At 37.4% G+C, this 21,318-nt stretch overlaps 1 protein-coding gene across 1 annotated transcript in view; it reads left to right on the forward strand.

Moving 5' to 3' along the window:
- LOC139710006 (lipoyl synthase, mitochondrial-like) overlaps positions 1-21,318 on the forward strand; it is a 184,180-nt gene that overhangs the window by 65,489 nt on the left and 97,373 nt on the right. Inside the window, exons 4-5 of the mRNA XM_071621957.1 lie at positions 12,542-12,622; positions 14,157-14,313. Coding sequence (XP_071478058.1) covers positions 12,542-12,622; positions 14,157-14,313 — 238 coding nt within the window. The remainder of the gene's footprint in view (positions 1-12,541; positions 12,623-14,156; positions 14,314-21,318) is intronic.

Raw genomic sequence — 21,318 nt, forward strand, 5'->3', positions numbered from 1 at the left:
CTTTCTCCTTCCAGTATAGAAACACATCAAATGTGTCAGGGTTCAATGCAGAATATCTAAGACACGATCGCCAAAAGAACAGTCATTTTCGCCGTAAGCGAAGGCGATTTGGTTTTTAGACGTAAGATTTTGGCCAACTTTTGAGATTGACATCCCACTTTTCTCTTCAAAATTCCACATTTTGTAGGTTGTATTTCGAAATGTCGTTGATATCTATCAGAAACTAGACAATTTCCCCTACAACGTGATACCAAAATGTCAATTTGGTCCCTGAGGTAGGTCATTTTTTGACCTTTTTCGGGCTATAGCGCGAAATCACATTTGCCGAGAAGTTTCGCGTTTTGCCAGAGCGGGTCTCATATAGCCGTACAGCAAATCAGCTCATACACATTTGGTGACGTTGCTCAAATCCGATGTCTCTTGTAGCGAACGGAGCTACGTGGTCATGGAAATTGGGTGTTTTTTCAATCTCAAAAACAGTTTGGGGGTAAAGTTACATCGTCTAAAAGATATCCAGTTTTGTTAACTAGCTTCTTAGCTTTCCGTAGATATCAAACTTGTCATATTTCTAGATTCTCTATAAATTTCTGCTTTAAGAAAAATACTGATATCTCCATATACACTGTATATTTAGGCTTTATTGCAAAAATTTTAAATGGTAGGATGTTTTGTGATACAACAGACCTACACATATGCATCAAATGTGATATCTTGAAAATTTTTTAAATTACTGCTCCCAAAGGTTAACTGGACCTTTAGATACATGTATAACCCAACAGAGATTTTCTGGGATGTTTCTTGCCGAAAGGTCAAAGGTCAAGTGAAAGTGCTAAATTTAATTTCTTCCTCTATATCTCGAAAGTGACTCAAGGTATCATCATGAAACTTAGTACATGTATGTTCTACCTGACAGTGATTCTCTTGGGAATTATAGGGTCAAGGGTCAAAGGCCAAGTTAAAATGCTTTTTTTTTTTTACTCCTTAATACTGAAATTAATTTTTTTTCTCCATTCCTTGAAAATTACTCAAGGCATAAACTAATGAAAGGGTCAAAAGTCAAAGAAATTCTCAAAGCCCTAAATACCTGCACTCCTAGAAAATTTAGCCATTCATCCAATTAAATCTAGTTCAAGGAAAGTGAATGTTCAACACATTTGTGAGAAACCTGTCATTTTGATAGTTTACCATTTATGTTAAACTGTCATCACACATTGTCAAGACGTACTATAGACCTATGAGGAGTACCATGCATTATGGTGGAGGCATACTAGTCGCCATAGCGACATTTCTAGTTTAGCATTTGGCTTGGAATTTGGCACATGTAACCGGTATAGTACATAGATGTGCAAACTTTATCTTTCTTCATTGTTAAACAATTTGTTGCCATGGTAACAGCATTTTTGTATGAAAATTATATGAATATATTGTGGAATTAGCTAACTCCCTCAGTTTTTGAAAATTTGACTTGAAATTTGGCATATGTGAAGTTGTGCAAACTTCATCTTTTATTGTCATCAATGTTTTGCTAGGGTAACAAAATTTGGAATACAAATTGCAAAAAAAAAAAAACACCAAATATTGTGGATTGCACTAACATCCCCATTTTTGTTGAAAAGAGTTTTAGCACATATGGCCACTGTAGTATTAACCCTAACTAGGCTGGGGTTGGGGGGGGCCTCCGAGGCCCCCCCTCAACGTTCCGCGCGATGTATCGCTAACGCGAAAAGCTATCGCCGCAACATTTCATGGCTTTTTTCTTTTGAGTCTCCCGCATCTTTTGACACCAAATTTGCGATGTCCGGGCGCACGGTTCCGAAGTTGCGCATAAATATGTACTTGCATGTCAGACCAAAAATTGCTCAAAAACGTGAATTCGTGTACAATTTCAATGCAAACTGTGCTTACAGGCAAATTTCATAAAAGTATGATTATTTGGGGGTTTTAGTGATTAATATGAATTAATAACATATTTTCTTTATTGGAACAATGTTGCGGACAAGTTTCATCGAAAAAACAATGAAAAACAAAGTCGAAAAAACAACGAAATACATAAGAAATTAAAAAACAATAAAATACTTTTTTTCTGATGGCACAATTTTTTTCACTTATATTTGCTCAAGACACTTAAAAGAACATTTACACAAAAATGTGCCCATTTTGAGCTTTATTTAGTGATTTATACCAAATTGTCTGATTTCATGCATCATTATGAATAAATTAGCATAATTTAGCATAAATGATAATTTTTTTCAAATTTAATTTTGTGGTACTTTAGATTACATCATAGGCAATGTGTGCCCATTTTCGTCGCAATTGAGCGGTCGACGGCCGAGATCTGGAGGGGGGCCTGGGAGGCCCCCCCCCCCCCCTCCCCGCAATGATAGTAACCACTTTTTTTCAGTGAAAAACATTTTTAAAAATCATGGATTTTCAGCACTTGACTGTGAAATTCGACTCGTGTGACTACTATGTAGATGTAACAAATTTCGTCTTTCATCAATGTCGAACAAAGTGTTGCCATGGTAACAACATGAAAACTACACAAATTACCAGTGAATTTTGCTCCCTCCCTTAGTTTTTGAGCAATTGAATTGATGGCATATTTTACTAATTTTAAATGAGTAAAACACAACAATGCATTGCCATGGTTACATATTTTTTAATAAAGAACGTACAAAAATATTGTGGAATGAGCTAGTGCCCTCAGTGTTAGGTGGGGATATTCACATTCAGTGATAGGGCTAGTATTTTCTTTATGTTGCTCTACACATGTGATATCACAAGCTGTAGTAGTCTTCTCATCCATCGATGGCGGCACTGAAAAAATTCATTACTTTTTAATAGATTGTTTGATTTTCCTCTTTCACTGATGTGTTCTTAACATTGCTGCATTCTCTCCGTCCACGTGTATATTAAGGCGCGCCGGACCGTTAGTCGTTGGAAATCCAGAATGCGTTCGGAATGCCCTTTATCTTTGTGGCATGCACTCCAGAATGCGCGCATTCTATACCCATTTCGGCCGCCGCTTGGGAATGCTCAGCTTAACAGGGCCTAGAAATAAGCCGGGCATTCCGGAATGAAACTGAGAATGCTTCAACAATACGGGTGACCTGGATTAATCCCTCTATTGTCTGCAAAAGCCTGACGGTAAAGGGATTAATTCACCAGTGATCCAGCTTTCTATAAAGCAGCCAACAGACCGTGTCGCGTGAACGTGAGCTTGAATTCAATACTATAGTATGCGCCGCATTTGCAAACATTTGGAAACATCCGACATAATTTGTTCTAGCATTGTAAAGAGCCGAAAGTAACCGTTATTCACTTCTTATTGTAAAAGCAATCATGGAACATTTAATAGTGTTTTAGCACCTTACGGAGCTGAATGTTACCGTTAATCATTTTCAAATGTAAAAGCAAACAACCGACATTCATTTTAGCATTTTACGGAGCTCAATGTTATCCTTATTCATTTCCGAACGTGAAAGCAAACACCCGCTATCTATTTTAGCATCTAATTGAGCCGATTGATACCGTTAATCATTTCCAAATCTAAAAGCAATAATCTGTCATTTATGTTAGCACCATACGGAGAAGAATATTTCCGTCATTCATTTCCAAATTTAAAAGCAAACATCAAACATTTATTTTATTGTCATACGGAGCCAAATGTTACTGCTGTCCACTTCCATAAGTGAAATGGATCATCTGACAATTATCTTAGCATGCTCGTACGGAGCGGAATGTTACTGTTTTTCATTTTTGAACGTCAAGGCAGACATCAGACATTTATTTTACCATCAAGTGCAGCTGAATGTTAGTGTTATTCATTTTGAAATGTAATAACAGATATACAACATTTAATCTAGCATCGTATGGAGCAGAATGTTATTGCTATTCTCTTCCAAACGTAAAAGCAATCATCTGACATTCATTTTGGTATTTTCCGGAGCCGAATGTTATTGCTATTCGTTCGGAAGTAAAAGCAAACATTATTATCATCGAACGGAGTTGAATATTATTGCTATTCATTTCCGAACGTCAAAGGGATCATTCGACATTTATTTTAGCATCTTCAGGAGCTGAATGCAATTGCTATTTACTTTCGAACATTAAAGCAAACATCAGACATTTATTTTATCATCTTATACAGAGTTGAATAGTCGTTCATTTCCGAACGTCAAAGGGATCGTTCGACATTTATTCTAGCATTTTCCGGAGCTGAATGTTATTGCTATTCAAGTTATTCTCAAACGCAAAAGCAAACAGCCGGCATTCATTTCACCAACGTACGGAGTTGAATATTATTGTTATTCATTTCCGAACATCAAAGGGATCATTTGACATTATTTTAGCATCTTCCGGAGCTGAATGTAATTGTTATTTACTTCCGAACATTAAAAACGAACATCAGACATTTATTCTTTAATCTTACGGAGTTGAATATTACTGTCTTTCATTTCCGAACGTAAAAGGGATCATTCGACATTTATTTTAGCATCTTCCGGAGTTGAATGTTATTACAATTTACTTTCGAACGCAAAAGCAAACATCCAGCATTTAGTTTACCACCTCACGGAGTTGAATATTATTGTTATTCATTTCCGTACACCAAAGCAAACATTTGACATTCATTTTAGCATCTTCCGGAGCTGAATTTATTGCTATTTACTTTCGTACATTAAAGCAAACATCGGACATATATTTTATGATCTCATACGGAGTTGAATAGTCATTCATTTCCGAAAGTCAAAGGGATCATTCGACATTTTACTTTATTCTAGCATCTTCCGGAGCTGAATGTTATTGTTATTTACTTCCGAACATTAAAAACGAACATCATACATTTATTCTATAATCTTACGGAGTTGAATATTATCGTCTTTCATTTCCGAACGTAAAAGGGATCATTCGACATTTCTTTTAGCATCTTCCGGAGCTGAATGTTATTGCAATTTACTTTCGAACGCAAAAGCAAACATCCGGCATTTATTTTACCACCGTACGGAGTTGAATATTATTGTTATTGATTTCCGTACACCAAAGCAAACATTCGACATTCATTTTCGCATCTTCGGAGCTGAATGTTATTGCTATTTCGAACATAAAAGCAAACATCAGACTTTTATTTTATCATCTTAATACGGAATTGAATATTATTGTTATTCATTTCCGAACGTCAATGGAATCATTCGACCAGCATCTTCCGGAGCTGAATGTTACCCTTATTCATTCAGGAAAGCAAAATCAAATATCTGACATAAATGTTAGCGCCATACGGAGCTGAATCTTACTGTTATTCATTTCCAACAGTGAAAGCAAACATCTTGACATTAATTTTAGCATCTTCCGGAGCTGAATGTTGTTGCTATTTACTTTCGAACTTAGAAGGAAACATCCGGCATTTATTTTATCATCGTACGGAGTTGAATATTATTATTCATTTCCGAACGCCAAAGCAGACAGTCGAAATTTATAACAGCATCTTCCGGAGCCAAATGTTATCCTTATTCATTCCCGAACGCAAAATCAAATATCTGATGTTAATTTTAGCGCTGAATCTTACCGTTATTCATTTCCAACAGTATTAAGCAAACATCGTGACATACGGGGTCGAATATATTCGACTCCGTATGATTTTTGTAACCGTTATGATTACCGTTATTTTTCCCGGTATGATTACCTTTATTTATTTCCAAAGTTGAAAGCAAACATCTGACATTTATTTTAGCATCTTCGTATACGGAGCCGATTGTTACCGCTGTTAATTTCCTAAAGGTAAGGCAAATATCCGACTTTTTCTGGTGGCCCGATCGGGCCACCAAAATCTTCATGTCTGAAATTTGGGTGGCCCGACGTGCGTTTTTGGCAGAGATGTCAACCATTGCGATTTTTCCGTAATTATTACGGTTTTTATGTCAACAAATTTACGGCATTACGTTTTCTGTTGGTTATATACATTCTTTCTTTTTTTTGATTTATAGTGTGTGTAGCTTACAACTTGTTGTCAAGGAGGTATCATACCTCCTTGGCCTGAGTAGCTGCATACTCGTACCCTTCATTATTTGAGGCAGGGTATAGTGAGCGTTCCATTGCCCAATGTCTGCTTCTTTTTCTCTTTTTCTTCATCTGCTTTTCCCTTGCCTCCCAAATACGAAATGACTTTTTAATAGAGTGTTGTGTGCTATTGGCAATGTCAGTGCAAGTATAGAGGTGAGTTTCTGTCCATGTGTTGATGTGCACTGTATAGGTGAAAAGCGCTCGAACTTTCTTTCCTGTGACAGATTGTGGAAACTTGATATAGTTTATACTGTCTAGATCTAGGCCTATTAAAGGAGATCTCATATAGCAAAATACTTATCACAAACTATTTTCCGGTCAAAATGAATTAATTTCGTGTGGTTTTTTTTTGTATCGTTTACTTGATCCCAAGGATCTCGTCGCAATATCGAGTTTCCAATGTGTATTCATTTTCGCGTAGCTTTCGGTGCTGCAAACTTTTGCTAGGGCCTATAAGCTTACTACTAAATTTCGTTTTATTTCTGTCGTTTCTCATACCTCGTTTGGTACGATTTCTTCCATTTTAGGAAATATCACTTAACTTTATCCGTTCCCTTTATACTTTGAAGTATTTAAACGTAATTCTCTGCACTGTTATTTTTGTAACGGCGATTTCTCCGCTTCGCTGCAATCCTTTTTCGAATCGAAGCGACGGAGTTTGATCCATGCCGCTTCGATGTGCTGTTTGTTGTCTTTTCTAAATATTTGTGTTGTTGGGAGGTGTTGATACTTTGTATTTGTTATTTATTTTCCTAGGTGTTTATCTCGAGGGACTGTGCGTGTTTCTTAATGTTGATAAACAAAGCCAAAAATTATCTCGAGTGATGTCTGATGGTGATGATGATGACTTTGCTGGTGACTGGTGTAAAAAGACGGCTTCCTGTGAATGCTTAGCGTACGTGACGTTTGTTTTATTTCCCTTTCCCTCTTACTCTTCTTTCCCCTCTCAAGAGTGATAAAAAAAGAAATTACATAAATTGTATATACACCGTCACACCTCACAACAATTGAACAAAAAGAACCATGTGCTATAGCAACTTTCGTAAAGTTAAATCTAAATGTTCAATTTCAGCAAAGAATAAGGGGAAAACACGAATGACAATAACTAAAAGCGAAGAGATTGTGTATGCAGTCTCTTCGGCTCGAAGAAACTTGACACCCCACCCCTCTCCCATGTCATGCTTGTGGAAATTTCCACAAAAACAGGTGCCACACCCAGGTGCGTGCCAGACGAAAGAATGTGCGCACTGGATTAAACGGCGTGTAAATATCCTGGAAATATCGATCGAAGAACCAGCTCATTAGTTGAATTAAAGGAATCATTGCAAGATATCATGATTCTATGTCTATATAGCCTTTCTTTTGGCGCATAGTAGGAAACATCGAACAGTCGATTATAGTGTACTTAATCGAATATCTAATGTTCCCTGAACAATACAAAAATGATTGATTATTCAGTCAATTAAAAATGCCATCACAGAAATACATGAAAGGTCTCGTATGCCCGGACAAATTCACTACGAGTAGGTCCAATGAGATGCAGTCATCACCTGGTTAGACAGCAAAATACAACGTGTAATGACAATTAATTTCAGTTCACGCTCATCAAAACTGCTCACTAATATTACTTTTCAAAGTTTTGGCTATCAATATTCGTTCGTGGGTGTATTTTGTTTGTTTGTTTGTTTGTTTTGTGTGTTTTTCCCTCGTGAAAGACGTAATGATTTCCTCATATCGAACATAAACTGCGTGTTTACCGTAAACAAGCCATTCAGCTCAGCTCAACTATGGCGCATTCGATCCATCGAACTTGCAGTAACCTCTAGTCTTTGTAGGCAGGAGCACATGGCGCATTCCTTTAAACTTGAAAGTGAAGCCACATGTTTGCACCACATCGGCGCTTCCACACACAGCGCGGCATTTTGCGATCATCGTTATCGCAGACTTTCCGATTCCAGTCAGGGGAAAAGGAATTGGAATAATTCGGATAAATACTAGTGTTTAAAATCCAATGAAATGAAAAAAGCCTGAAAAATACGCATGATTATGTTTTAATAGTAAACAATAATTGGAAACACAGAAAAGAGTTTTGCATCCGCTCACACAGAAGCTCTCTTGAGAAGATCAAGCATTCCCCGTCCCCTGCTAGATAGTGGAAGCTTCCATAATCAGCCCAGCAAGTTTTTGGAGGTACAAATTTGCACTTGTACACATTCATTGCGAGAAAGCAATCAATCAACGCTGAACATTGCGTAGTTCAGAATCTTTATCGTGCTGGTGACCAGCAGCTGGATGCTTCGGCATGTGTCATAACGTTATGTTTAGAGCCTGTAGGCCTCATAAGTCGACGAGTTTAATTCAAAATAGCAAAAAGAGGGAGATTGAAAAAATACGAATTCTGGTGGAAAAATACGAATTTTGGAGCTGCTGAGTACTAATATGTGCTTCCAAAGGTTGGCAGCTCTGACTAAAATACGTGTAGCACTCCTTTTTTTTCACACAATGGTACTTAAATATTTGAAATGCTTCTGGTAATTGGTTATTCCACCTCCCCTCTACCTGACTCCTTTCACTGTGTACTTGTACTCATTTCACTCTGCTCTTTCCCCCACCTTGGCCTCGATCCTACTGGAAAAAAAAAAGAAGAAGAAAAAAAAAAGACGAGAAAACACGCACACACACATTGCAACACACAACAAAAACCTCTTCCCTACACCTTCCTGATTTCTGTGTTTCTGTCAGGTGAAACGACACTATGAAGTACAAGAATAAAACAACAGTCGATGTTGATTGAAACTCGATACCCATTCACGCCAGCCAGGTCAGGCTTCAAAGCACATTCTGACAGCTGGCTGGCAAAACGACGAATTCGCGCGCGCGTGTAAATTGCAGGATTGGGTGCAGGGCCTGGGAACAGGCATGGGTGATTACCGGAGTAGTCTGTGAGTTATCGATAGCAGACCTTTTGAACAACTGCAAACGTCATGATACGATTTTTGTCTTCCTTTTGGACTGAAAGAAAAACATCAAAAAGACGAGTTCAGTATCACAATTTTTTTACATAGTCATGCAAAAAGATTACTACCCTTATGTCATGACAAGAAATGAATCAATATTCCAAGACAAAAACAAAGCAGCCTCGAGTACCTGACGGTGACATCGAGACGCCATGCTTTCACCATGCACGTTTGGGAGCAACATGTTGGAGTTGGCAGGGGGGTGGGTGATCCTGGAGTTTGTGAAAACTTCCCGACAACACACGATTGTGACTCAAAGCAAAGCTGAAGCTTCTTGTGGTCTCACACCCAGCAAATCTGCCTGCTACTTCTCAATTCGAAGGAACTTTATCTCTGATTTGTTGAGTTATCTTTGCTGAATTGTAGGAGCTTTTCATGCCTGAAGTTCAAATGGATGGTTGCCAAAAATTTCATGATTCACAAAGCTTCAGAATTTACTAAAACATTGCCTACTATATTCATTTGAAATGTCAAATTTAGAGGGTACAGATCAATGAGGATGATCATCGCCCACATCCGATGATCATCCACATAGATTTGCATTCTCTAAATTTGACATTTCAAATGCATTTAGACAATCTTTCAGTAATTCAATTCAGGCCGTTGAAGCTGCAGTAAAACATCGAAATTTCATATGAACTCGGAAGTGTTAGTCAGGATTATGACAAAAAAATCCCTGCACAAAACAAATACAAGTCTTTTTGTTATTGTCACTGGCAGTCAAATTTGTGTTTTACAGATTATGAAATCAATAGGTATATGTTAGTATTGTGCTGGTATTATACGTACAGTAGTTACAATCTAATGAAAATATGACGTTCTAACACCAACATTAAGCTCCTCAAAATCACAAGAGAGTGATTTTAAAAGAAATGAAGAATCATTACGTTTGTGCTGGGTCTTTGACTTGAGCTATTTTTAATTAAGCATTCTTTCCCTGTTCATCCCAAGGCCCCAGACTGTTCGTGACCTCCAAGAATCCGCCAGTTATACGCGCGGTTTCTTCTGTTGATTGGTCTCCCTCCCTCTCCACCCCCTCCCCACTCCAGTCTGGCACCTTGACACATCGTGGGAATTTTCTTTTTTCTGGGTGACTGTGCTTTACACATGACGATGTAGATCACGCATAGCAAGTCACCACTCGACTCACCTGCTAGTATAGCTTACCGCGAGCAGAAAACGACAGTCGGTTTCTTCTGTTGCCGCTACTTTTACTGCCGAAATACTGGCTTTGTCATCACGCATTATTCGGCGAGACACACGTTGTGTATTTGAATATATGGACTTTCTTCTATATAAACGTTGGTGATGCATTAAGTAAGTGTTCGAGAGTAATTTTGTGGTAAGCTGAATCGTGACATCGCTAGATCTAGACAGTCATTATATAGTTTTAGGCTTGCGTATGCGTGATTTCATGGGTTTGTTAGAGGGAAAATATGGGGAAAAAGGTGGCTTCGAAATTTTTGCTTGCCCGATTCGGGCAAGCATTTTTACCTTTGTTCCTAAACGTTTGCCTGACTTTGATTTTCACTTGCCCCGGGCAAAACGCGCACCCTGCCGGATGTTTGCTTTTACGCTCGAAAGTAAATAACATTCAGCTCCGGAAGATGCTAAAAGCAAATGTCGAATGCTCCCTTTGACGTTCGGAAATAAATAATAATAATATTCAACTCTGTACGATGATTAGACTAGATGTCGGATGTTTGCTTTTACGTTCGGAAGTGAATAGCAGTAATATTCTGCTCCATACAATGCTAAAATAATTGTCCGATGTTTGCTTTTAAATTTCGAAATGAATAACAGTAACATTTAGCTGCGTTCGATGGTAAAATTAATGTTTGATGTTTGCTTTGACGTTCAGAAATGAATAACAATAATATTCAACTCCGTACGATGATAAAAAAAATGTCTGGCGTTTGCTTTTATGTTCGAAAATAAATAGGAGTAACATTCAGCTCCGGAAGATGCTAAAATAGATGTCGAGTGTTTGCTTTGGCGTTGGGAAATGGATAACAATAGTATTCAACTACGTACGATGATAAAATGAATGCCATATGTTTACTCATTCGAAAGTAAATAGCCATAACATTCAGCTCCGGAAGATGCTTAAATAAATGTCGAATAATCCCTTTGACGTTCAGAAATGAATAAGAATTCAATTTCATACGATGATAAAATAAATATCCGTTTGATTTCACTTTCGAAAGTAAATAGCTGTAACATTCAGCTCCGGAAGATGCTAAAATGTCGAAAATTGAATGATCTCTCTGACGTTCAGAAATGAATAACAATTAAAATATTCAATTACGTTCGATTATAAAATAAATGTTGGATGTTGCTTTTACTTTCGAAAGTAAATACACTAGTAATAACATTCAGCACCTGAAGATGCCAAAATAAATGTCAGATGATTGCTTTTACGTTTGGAAGTGAATAGCAGAAACATTCTGCTCCATACGATGCTAAAATAAATGTCGGATATTTGCTATTACATTTCGAAATGAATTACAGTAACATTCAACTGCGTTTGATGGTAAAGTAAATGTCCAATGTCTGCCTTGACGTTCAAAAATGAAAAACAGTAACATTCGGCTAAGTATGATAATAAAATAAATGTCGGATGTTTGCTTTTACATTTGGAAATGAATAACGGTAATATTCTAATAATCTACGATGCTAAAATAATGTTCGATCGGGACACCAAAAATAAAAGTTAGTGTGGAGCCTTGCCTAACAGCATGCGTTGCAAAAAAAAGCTGGGAAAGAGCGCTAGCGCAAATCATGCTGGTGGCCGGAGTGTAAAGAAACGCTCGCTTCATTCATTCAGCATATGTGTTGGAGTGCACAACGTACCGGTACGTATAATCAGGGAGGTGAGACAACACCTCACTGGTATAAAAACTGGAAGACTATAGAGGCACACATGAAAGAAGCTGCAACGTAAAAGTATGGTTTCAATAAGCTGTCTGCATTCTCGGACGCATTCCGGACGCCTTGAATAGAGGATTCTATAATCCCCATTCTCGGAATACGACGGAATGCCTCTATTCACAAGACTGAGGGGATTAACAATAGGGCATTCTCAATGCATGTAGAATGCGTGCGTCCGGGAATGAAGAAGAGAATGCGTGCATGCCGGACGCATTCTGGAATGCCAGTGACTAACGGTCCGTCTCGCCTAAGATGAATCTATCATTAACTGTGATCTCGACATGAAGGCAAACATGTGTACTATGTGTATATTTCTGCATTCACTACTGTACTCCACGAATGCAAATTTAGCTGCTCATGAAATTGTCAGGAAGTCCTGATTCCCAATATGTATGGCATATTTACGTTATCCAAGTGTGTTTCAGTGTGTAATGCACCCATCTGCTTTGTGTAGTGATCACTTCTCAGTGTAGTCTAGACATACATGTTCAAAGTGTAATTACAGTACATGTATGAAATGCTTGTCCTGCCAACAGGTTTGTGAGGAGGCAAAGTGTCCCAACATAGGAGAATGCTGGGGAGGTGGAGAACATGGCACTTCAACTGCTACGATTATGGTGAGTTGAAGGACTGAGAGACCTATTTGAGTAAAGGGAGCAAAAATCCTTTTTTTTTCCATCAATTTAGATGTGCAATTTGTGAAACACTCAAAGATATGAGGAGGGTAACTTTTTATGATGGCAGGACAGTTCGGTAAGCTGGTAGTAGTAGTATATTAGTAATAATGATAGTACTAATTAAAAGTGCTTATCTAGCGCATTCACACATAGAGTATCATGTCCCTATGGGTAGAAGGAAGGAAAAGATTATACCAGAACATACAAGTGCAAGTACAGCGATACCAAGTTGCATATTTGTTTACACTGTAAAAAGATGTGTTTTCAAAGCAGACTTGAATTCATTATTATCAGTAATTTTTCTTGAATTCTCAGGTAGAAGCATTATAGGCAAATGTTCATTCTCCATAAAAGTTGGTTCTTCTGTTTGGAAGAACAAATAAGTCCCTGCTCTTTGAACAAAGGTTCCTCACTGGTGTGTAGATTAGAAGGAGATCTCTCAAAGAGTGTGGAGCAAACAAATAGAAACATTCAAAAGCTAATAGCAATATCTTAAAACTGTATATGACTTTTGGCTGGAAGTCAGCATCTATAAGCTTATTTAGAACCGTTAAAATTTGTTCATGTTTCATGATTTTGGACACTAATGGGTCATTCAAGCTTAGCACCAGCAGTCTTTGCATGACCAATCAGTAACTAGGATGCAACGCACTGACCAATAAGATCACTCCCTCATTGCTAGGGGAGGAGTCTATCTGTGGCGCTAAATCCAAATCTGGGGACACGTTTGTGTTCCGTTGAAAGTCAAAAAATCATGGCCCAGGAAAATGCAAATTTCTCACTTTTTCTATGATCATTTAGCTTCAAAATTTTGGCAGACGATAGACAATACATTAGACTACAAAATTATGCCCCAAAAAAAGAAATCTGATTGATTTGACCAATTTTGATGATCCGACTTCAAACTCAATTTTCTCGGCTCAGCCCTCAGTGACTTTCGGATCCTTTTGTTGTGGTAGGTCACATATGTTTGCAATGTTCTATTATGCTTCCTAGCTGGATATCATGTATCATTTCATTTTGTTATATTTGATGTATTTTTTCACCGAGAAATATAAAAATAAATTGAAATTGAAATTGAAAATACAAAGGTCAAGTGAAAACATGACATGCTTTTATTTTTGTGCTAGCTTCTGGTTGCGCGAAATGTGTGAAAATTTTAGCGTGCGAAAATTTCCACTTTTACAGTACTTCAGGGAAAGTGAATACTCATCACATTTGTGACAAATGTGTCATTTTAATATTTTGCCATTTATGTGAAACTGTCATCATGCATTGTGAAGATGTACTAAAGACCTGTTCGGAGAACCATGCATAATGGCCGAGGCATACCAGTCGCCTTTCTAGTTTTCATCTGCAAATGTTAGCAAGGGGCTTTAAGATTAAATGTTTTGTGTGGATAACTCGAGACAAAAGTCTTTGAGAGAATCCATTAAAATTTCAGATCTTTTCTTTAATATTTTTGGGTTTATAGATTTTGGGTGACACTTGCACCAGAGGTTGCCGCTTCTGCTCAGTGAAAACATCAAGGACCCCTCCTCCTCCTGACCCCAATGAGCCCATGAACACAGCTACTGCCATTGCATCCTGGGGAGTAGACTACATTGTCCTAACCTCTGTAGATAGAGATGGTAAGAATCATCATCTGAAGACCCTGTTTAACCCTATTTTAACTGGGCTATTTGAGACCAAGTTTTTACTGGGGGGGGGGGCTCAATTTGACCCTCCCTTCAGATCTCGGCCGCCGATGGTGCGATTGCCGCAAAATTTTGCCTGAACATAGAGCCGGATGTCAACTACAAGATCACATGCTCATTCAATACAAAAATAATGATTTTCTATTTTTAGTAAATTAATTATGCAAATTTATGCATGAAATCATATTTTCACCTGTAACTCCATTAAAAAGACTGAAGGATTGATAAATGTTTGTGTCAGAATTCCTCAAGACACATTAAACAATTTCCTTGTGAAAAAATAGCACAGTGAAAATAAATTTCTTTTGTTTTTTATTGTTTTGTTAATTTCTTATGTATTTTATTGTTTTTTCGACCTTTTAATTTCTATTGTTTTTTCGACCTTTTATTTTCTATTTTTTTTCCCCAAATTTGTTGCAGGTACATTTTCAAGCTTATCTACATCAGAATTGATTAATTTCAATTATTCAAAGTTGAAATAATCTAATTTATGTCAATTTAACAAAAAAACACAATTTGCATTGGATTTGCACACGATATCATGAATTTGAGCTGTTTTCGGGTTGACATGCATATATGCAAAACATTACGTAACTTCAGAACGGTGTACTGGGACGTCGCAAATTTGGTCTCAAAATATGCGGGAGACTTCAATGAAAAAAGTCATGAAACGACACAGCAAATCTTTGCGCATTCCGGAATCGTGGTGCGAAATGTCGAGGGGGGGTCAATTTGACCCCCCCCCCCCCCCAGTTAGAATAGGGTTAAAGAGATATTATGAAGATCAATGAAATGTCAAATTGCTTCAGTTTTTTGACAGATAACCTCATACTCTGTATTATAAAACATTCGTCTTTCATAATATATCTGTAGTTATGATGAAATAACATGACAAACATACCTGTTTGAGAGTGCTTCCTTGCCAAAGGACGTAAACAGATCTAATCATTATAATGATATGCATGATGTCATAACTAGGAGTCAACACAGCTTGCATACATCAATTGAGGAAGCTGTGGCTATATGTGACCGTGCACCACGAAACGAACAAAAAGTCGCACCCCTTGAATTTACGTGAGGACTCGAAAAGGTGAAACGGGTCGACCAAGTCAATATTGGGTTTTTCCTATTTTCTGAAAGAGCTACCCTTCTTCCACATTATTCTTAACTTTGGGATCATAAAATCAATGGAAAAGTGTATTTTCAGCCGTTTTTCTACAACCTTGCTTTGGTAGACTAGTAAATTCAGGTACATTGTACGTCTTAATAGAGACCCTTTTCACTTCTTAAAGATTCTTTGTGCACTCTTCACTTTCAACTCTAATAACTTTTGAAGGGATGATGCTATTGCCTGGAAAGTTGGTGTTAATCATTGACAGAATATTTAATAGATCATGCCCAATTTCAGCTTAATGTGATTATCCCTTTATTGTTGTTGCTACAGTGGTTTACACCCTGTTTTTTGTCCCATTCATTCCACAGCTAGCACAGGTTGGTAAAGATTTAGCGCTTGAATAGACACTTCATTTCAGAGCCTCTTTTCTCAGTTCGCACTTTTCCAGAATGTGTGCTTTCTTTCCAATATTTAGATAGGTTTGGAGTGACCATTTGAACTGAGTTATACATCATTTTAAAGCTTAGAGTCTGCTCTTTCAGAATCTGCCCTCAACTAAAAATCCATGTCTGGCGACTTTTTGTTGGTTTTGTGGTGCAGGGTCACATATGCTAGTTAGCTACATGTTTATAGCTACCCATGCAAAATTGCACTTCAAAGATGTTACTGGGAGGATTATTTTTTTTTTGCAAATTAATACGGTTGTAGTGTGATATGTTCAGATTTCTACAGTAGGTAAAGGAAATTATAGGTTTGGAAAGGTACCACCGTGCCAGTTTGGTGTGTTGTTGGTGGATGTACTATTAACAAGGAGAAAAATCCAGATGTGTTTTGGCTGACTTTTCCCGAGGACACTCTAACTCGACGAATGTGGGTTCATTTCGTGCAGAATATCAATCTGATTTTAATCTTACCAAACATTCTTTGGTATGCTCGGCACATTCCAAAGATGAATGTATTGAAGAATCTGTGGCTACGACGAGGAAATTGGGTGTCTTTTGTTGATTTAAGTTGAAACTACAATGTATTTTTAGTTCCGACAATCAAAGCACCAACACTTGCACATTCGAAATACAAAACAAAAATAACAATGGGAGACAGAGCATTTGCCTGTGCAACTCTGGAATGGCCTACCATTAGAAGTCAGGAAATCTCCAACTGTAGAAGTCTTTAAATCACGACTCAAAGCACATCTTTGTAGTTGACTGTCTATTATCATCAAGTACTGTATGAGCTGTTATTTCACGAGGGTTTAATTTTCGCGAATTTCGCGAATCACAGTTGGATCGCGAAAATTTAACAACATGCGAAATTGTCTCCATGCGCTTTGTTAATAGAGCATTAAGGTAAGCATCAGCGTTGATTCGCGAAAACAACATCTCGCGAAAATGTCTGCAACCTCATCAATCGCGAAAATATCTGTACGTGAAAATAACAGCGTATACAGTACATCAGAAGTTTTGGCAGCACAGAAGAATATATATTTATGTCTATAGGTTTTGCACTTTATAAATTGATATGTTATTATTATTATCATTATTATTTTTATTCTTATTTGACACAAAGTCTTTCCATCGTCAAGCCCTGTTCTACTACCAGCAGTGTCGCGGTACGCCCTGGTACTGTTTCATCCCCAACTGCAGCTGAGCCTGGTGAGGCTGACTCAAGATTGAGGCCTCGTTGTCATAAATGTTCCAGTTCCAGAGGAGCATATCTCTAAGGGTATGAAAAAACCAATGGTACTTGTCTGTTCTTGTTGGGCTTCTTATCTAACGTTGGTAGATATAACATGGTTAACCCTATGTAGAGACAGATCTTCTTCTATCACTTTGCTATGCAGAACTATTGATCTGCGCTGATCAGTGAATTTGAGGGCATTTCAGCCTCACTGAATCGGCTCTAGTGGAACATCTTGGCTGCTACACAGCGCCACTCGAATCAACTGCTGTGCGCATGCACAGCAGCAGTTGATTTAAAAGGCACTGTATTTTGGAAGGCAACTGAGAGACTTGTGCAAGAAAAGACAAGAACTTTTCGTATTAATTCATAAAATCTGTAGGCCAAACATCAATTTGGTATATATTAGGCCAAGAAATTTCACTAGAGCTGATTCAGTGAGGCTGAAATGCCCTTTTTAATGTATTTTTAGCTGAAAATTTCACTGACTGGCACAGATCAATAATTCTGCGTAGCACAGTGATACAAGGAAATCTGTCTCTATTCGGGTCTGACCATGTTACATCTACCAATGTTTGATAAGAAGCCCAATGAGAACAGACGGATACCATTTGTCTATACATACCCTTGCTTTTACTGTTTTGAGATATGCTCCTCTAGAACTGGAACGTTTACGACCAGGAGGCCTCGTTCTTCAGTCATCCTTGCTAGGCTCAGCTGCAGTTGAGCGTGAAGCAGTGCCAGGGCGTACCAAGACACTGCTGGTAGTAGAGCCAGGCCTGGCAATGGAAAATGTTTGTTGTGTAGAACAGACAATAAGGCTGAAAAACAGCCTAACAACTGAGTGTAAGTATTTTAACCCATGTATAAATAAAACAAACAAATAAACAAACAAACAATTGTTGGTGCTTTGATTGTTGGAACTGAAAATAGTTTTAACTTGAATCGACAAGGGAAACCCATTTTCCTCGTCATGGCCGCAGATTCACCAATACATTCATCTTTGAAGTGTGCCAAGCATACCATAGAATGTTTGGTAAGATTAAAATCAAACCTGGTATTACGCATGAAATGAACCCATGCTCGTCGAATCAGAGTGTCCTTGAGAAAAGTCGGCCAAAACATGTCTGGATTTATCTCCTTGTTCCAAGCACATGCGACAGCAACACAATCATGATACTAGCATGATGGTACCTTTCCAAAACTATAACCAGCTAAACCTGCTATAGAAGTCAGAACATATACTAGTATCACACTAAAACTGTATTAATTTGCACAAAAAAAAATCCTCCCAGTAACATCTTTCATGTGCGATTTCACACAGGAAGCTGTAAACATGTAACTAAGTAGTGTATAGCCATCTAGCTCAATCGATGCATGCGAGCCGTGCTGACTCCTACATTTATTATAGTAGCTATGACACCATGTATATCATTATTATACCCTCACCCACACATAATGTGTATGGGGGAATATAGGAATCACTTGCATGTTGGATGGCTGGGCGGTTGATCAGGCAGTCGGTCCATTGCAAAATCTTGTGGATCGAACTACACTCTCATTTTTTGAGCTATTGACTCCAAATTTGGCATATGGGCAATTCCACGGTAACTGACGTTACACGTAAGGATTTTCATGAAATTGTTTACCTTGTAGTTTTGTGAATGAAAGCACCTTGGACTTGCAATTAGCATTGATGAATAAGTTCATGAGAATGAAGAAATAGGTGGAAAGTTTTTCTCTCAAACTGCATTTCTTATCACATAGCATGTGAAAATGTGTCGGTAACTGACGTTACGGAAAAAGGACATGGGAAATTATGGTGTAGATGTAAATGGAAATATCTCATGTCCCTGACTTTTAGCCTTTATGTGTTTAATATGGCAATACACCTAGGTTCTTAGGAACAGGTGTGCAAAATAATGTGCACTTCAGTTGTCTCCTTTTACCACCATGCCAATTTCAGTGAAGGCATGACGGTAACTGACGTTACGTAACTGACGTTACGCTTACATTTGCCATAGGGTTTACACATGCAAAATCAAGATTGGGAATAGCTAAGTGATATTTCATAATTCTGACCATTCAGAATGATTTCGTTGATATAGAGTCATACCTTGGTTCATCAGTCATAAATACACAATGAAATGAAACAGTAGTCCATTTTCTTTGTGTTCTACGAAAACTTAAAGGTAAACATGTCAGTATGTAACTGACGTTACACATTCTTTGCCGTGGGGTTTATAGAGAACTAATTTATTTAACAGGTTATTATACTGCTGCAATGTACCAGTGACAATCCCAGGCAACTACAGCAACAAATTAAAACAAAATCTAAAGACACAAATAATATTGGGTGGGCCCTTAGGGGGCACCCCCCCCCCCCCCATGCCATAGCACAGTTGGGCAAAAATAATGTAAATGCACAAGAGGATATTTCTTGACATTTGTCTGAAGATTTAATTTTTATTCAACATTTATGATTACACAGAGCCATTAATAGATTAAGCAGTTCCAAGTATAAATATATTGACATGACTAAGGGCTTTTTTGTTTGTTTGTTTGTTTGTTTTTTAATGAACAGGAAAGTTTTTATCTACATAGAGTGCTCCACCCATAATACCTTGTAGTACTACACAAAACATGGATATTTTTGTGCTTGAAAAAAATATCAAAATATCTTCCAGGTCATGGGGAAAAAACACGTATCAACTCATAAATATGCATAAATATGTATGAAATCTATTGTGATATATTTCTCCTTCTTTTCTTTATTTTACTCTTGATGATCTCCATCATCAATTGATTTAAATGAAAAGTGTTGCACTTTTAATATTTCTCTGTGAAGAAGAAAAATAAATGCTTTTTTGGTCAAAAGAGCATTACTGTTTTATTGACTAGCTTGAAGTAATTTAACTGTTTTTCTTTTCCTTTTCACTGATATTCTGAATCACGGCTTGCAGAGACATTCGAGATACCAAGAAATCGGACTTTGCAACGAAAGAATACTAAAATCAATATAAAAAACTCTTCCTGTTCATAATTATCATGTGTTGTATTACAAAATGTCCCTGCATGAATAGAATAAAGTAATCAACAAATACACACAGTATGAACATTAAAAAAAAAAAAAAAAAACCTATAGAATCCTCTCTCACTTTGAGCAATATCAGTGTTAAGTTTCAAACAATAATGAGTACATGCCTTACGTACCATGATAATACAAGATGAGCCATGTTAACTACACCACACATTTAAGTGCAAGAGAAGAAATATCTGTTTGTGCATTTGCCTTGAGGTAGAAACTTGACTAAGCTTCCTGAAAAAAAAAAATGCCAGCAAAAGCAAACATTGGTGAAGATTGTTAAACTGTTGGTATACAGCTGTGCAGAAGTTTGTTTGTTTGTTGTTTTTTTTACTAGAAAATGTGGTTAACATGCAATCATGTCACTGATTAGGCCTACAAACTTTGGTAGCTTTATCATCCCGTAGGACTGGGAATGTACTAATTTGAGTGCATATACTGCATGTGGCAAACTAAACTTCCAGATGATTTAACCTTAAACTTGTGCTGAATCAAAAATCGAAAGCCCAAGCCCCCCCCCCCCAAAAAAAAAGGTAATCATGGTAAATGAATGAATAAATGAATTTAGAGATAAAATAAAATATAAAAAAATATCCATGGACATACCATGGTAATGACATCATTTCCTATGAAAGGGATTGCTGCTCTTTGTTGTAAGTTGACTTCCCAGATGTATTGAAATGGCCAAAAGTCAAAAAATTTGCCTCAGTTATAATTACTGTCATGGTAACTGACGTTACATACTCGTGTATGACGTTTCGGTAACTGACGTTACACATTTTGTAGTGTTCATTTTGACTCTCCAGTATACCAAGTATCCTTATTTCTGGTATTAAAATAAAGGCATATGGGCATACATTAGAAATCCCAAGTTACATCATACAGCTCACTTCCTTTGATGAATAAACTTAAAAATTCCTTGTTTTTGGTAACTGACGTTACATCCATCATTATCAAAGTAATTAACAGTTTTTATCAAATTCTTTAAAGCTACCAGCTTTTTTTTTCTATCGTGTGGTAAAAGACTTCTCTGGTAACTGCATACATATGAAAGATTGTTGTT

This window comes from Diadema antillarum, unplaced genomic scaffold, assembly GCF_040938485.1.
Source record: "Diadema antillarum isolate AM-2024a unplaced genomic scaffold, OU_Dant_1.0 seq00001488_RagTag, whole genome shotgun sequence".
NCBI lineage: Eukaryota > Metazoa > Echinodermata > Echinoidea > Diadematoida > Diadematidae > Diadema > Diadema antillarum.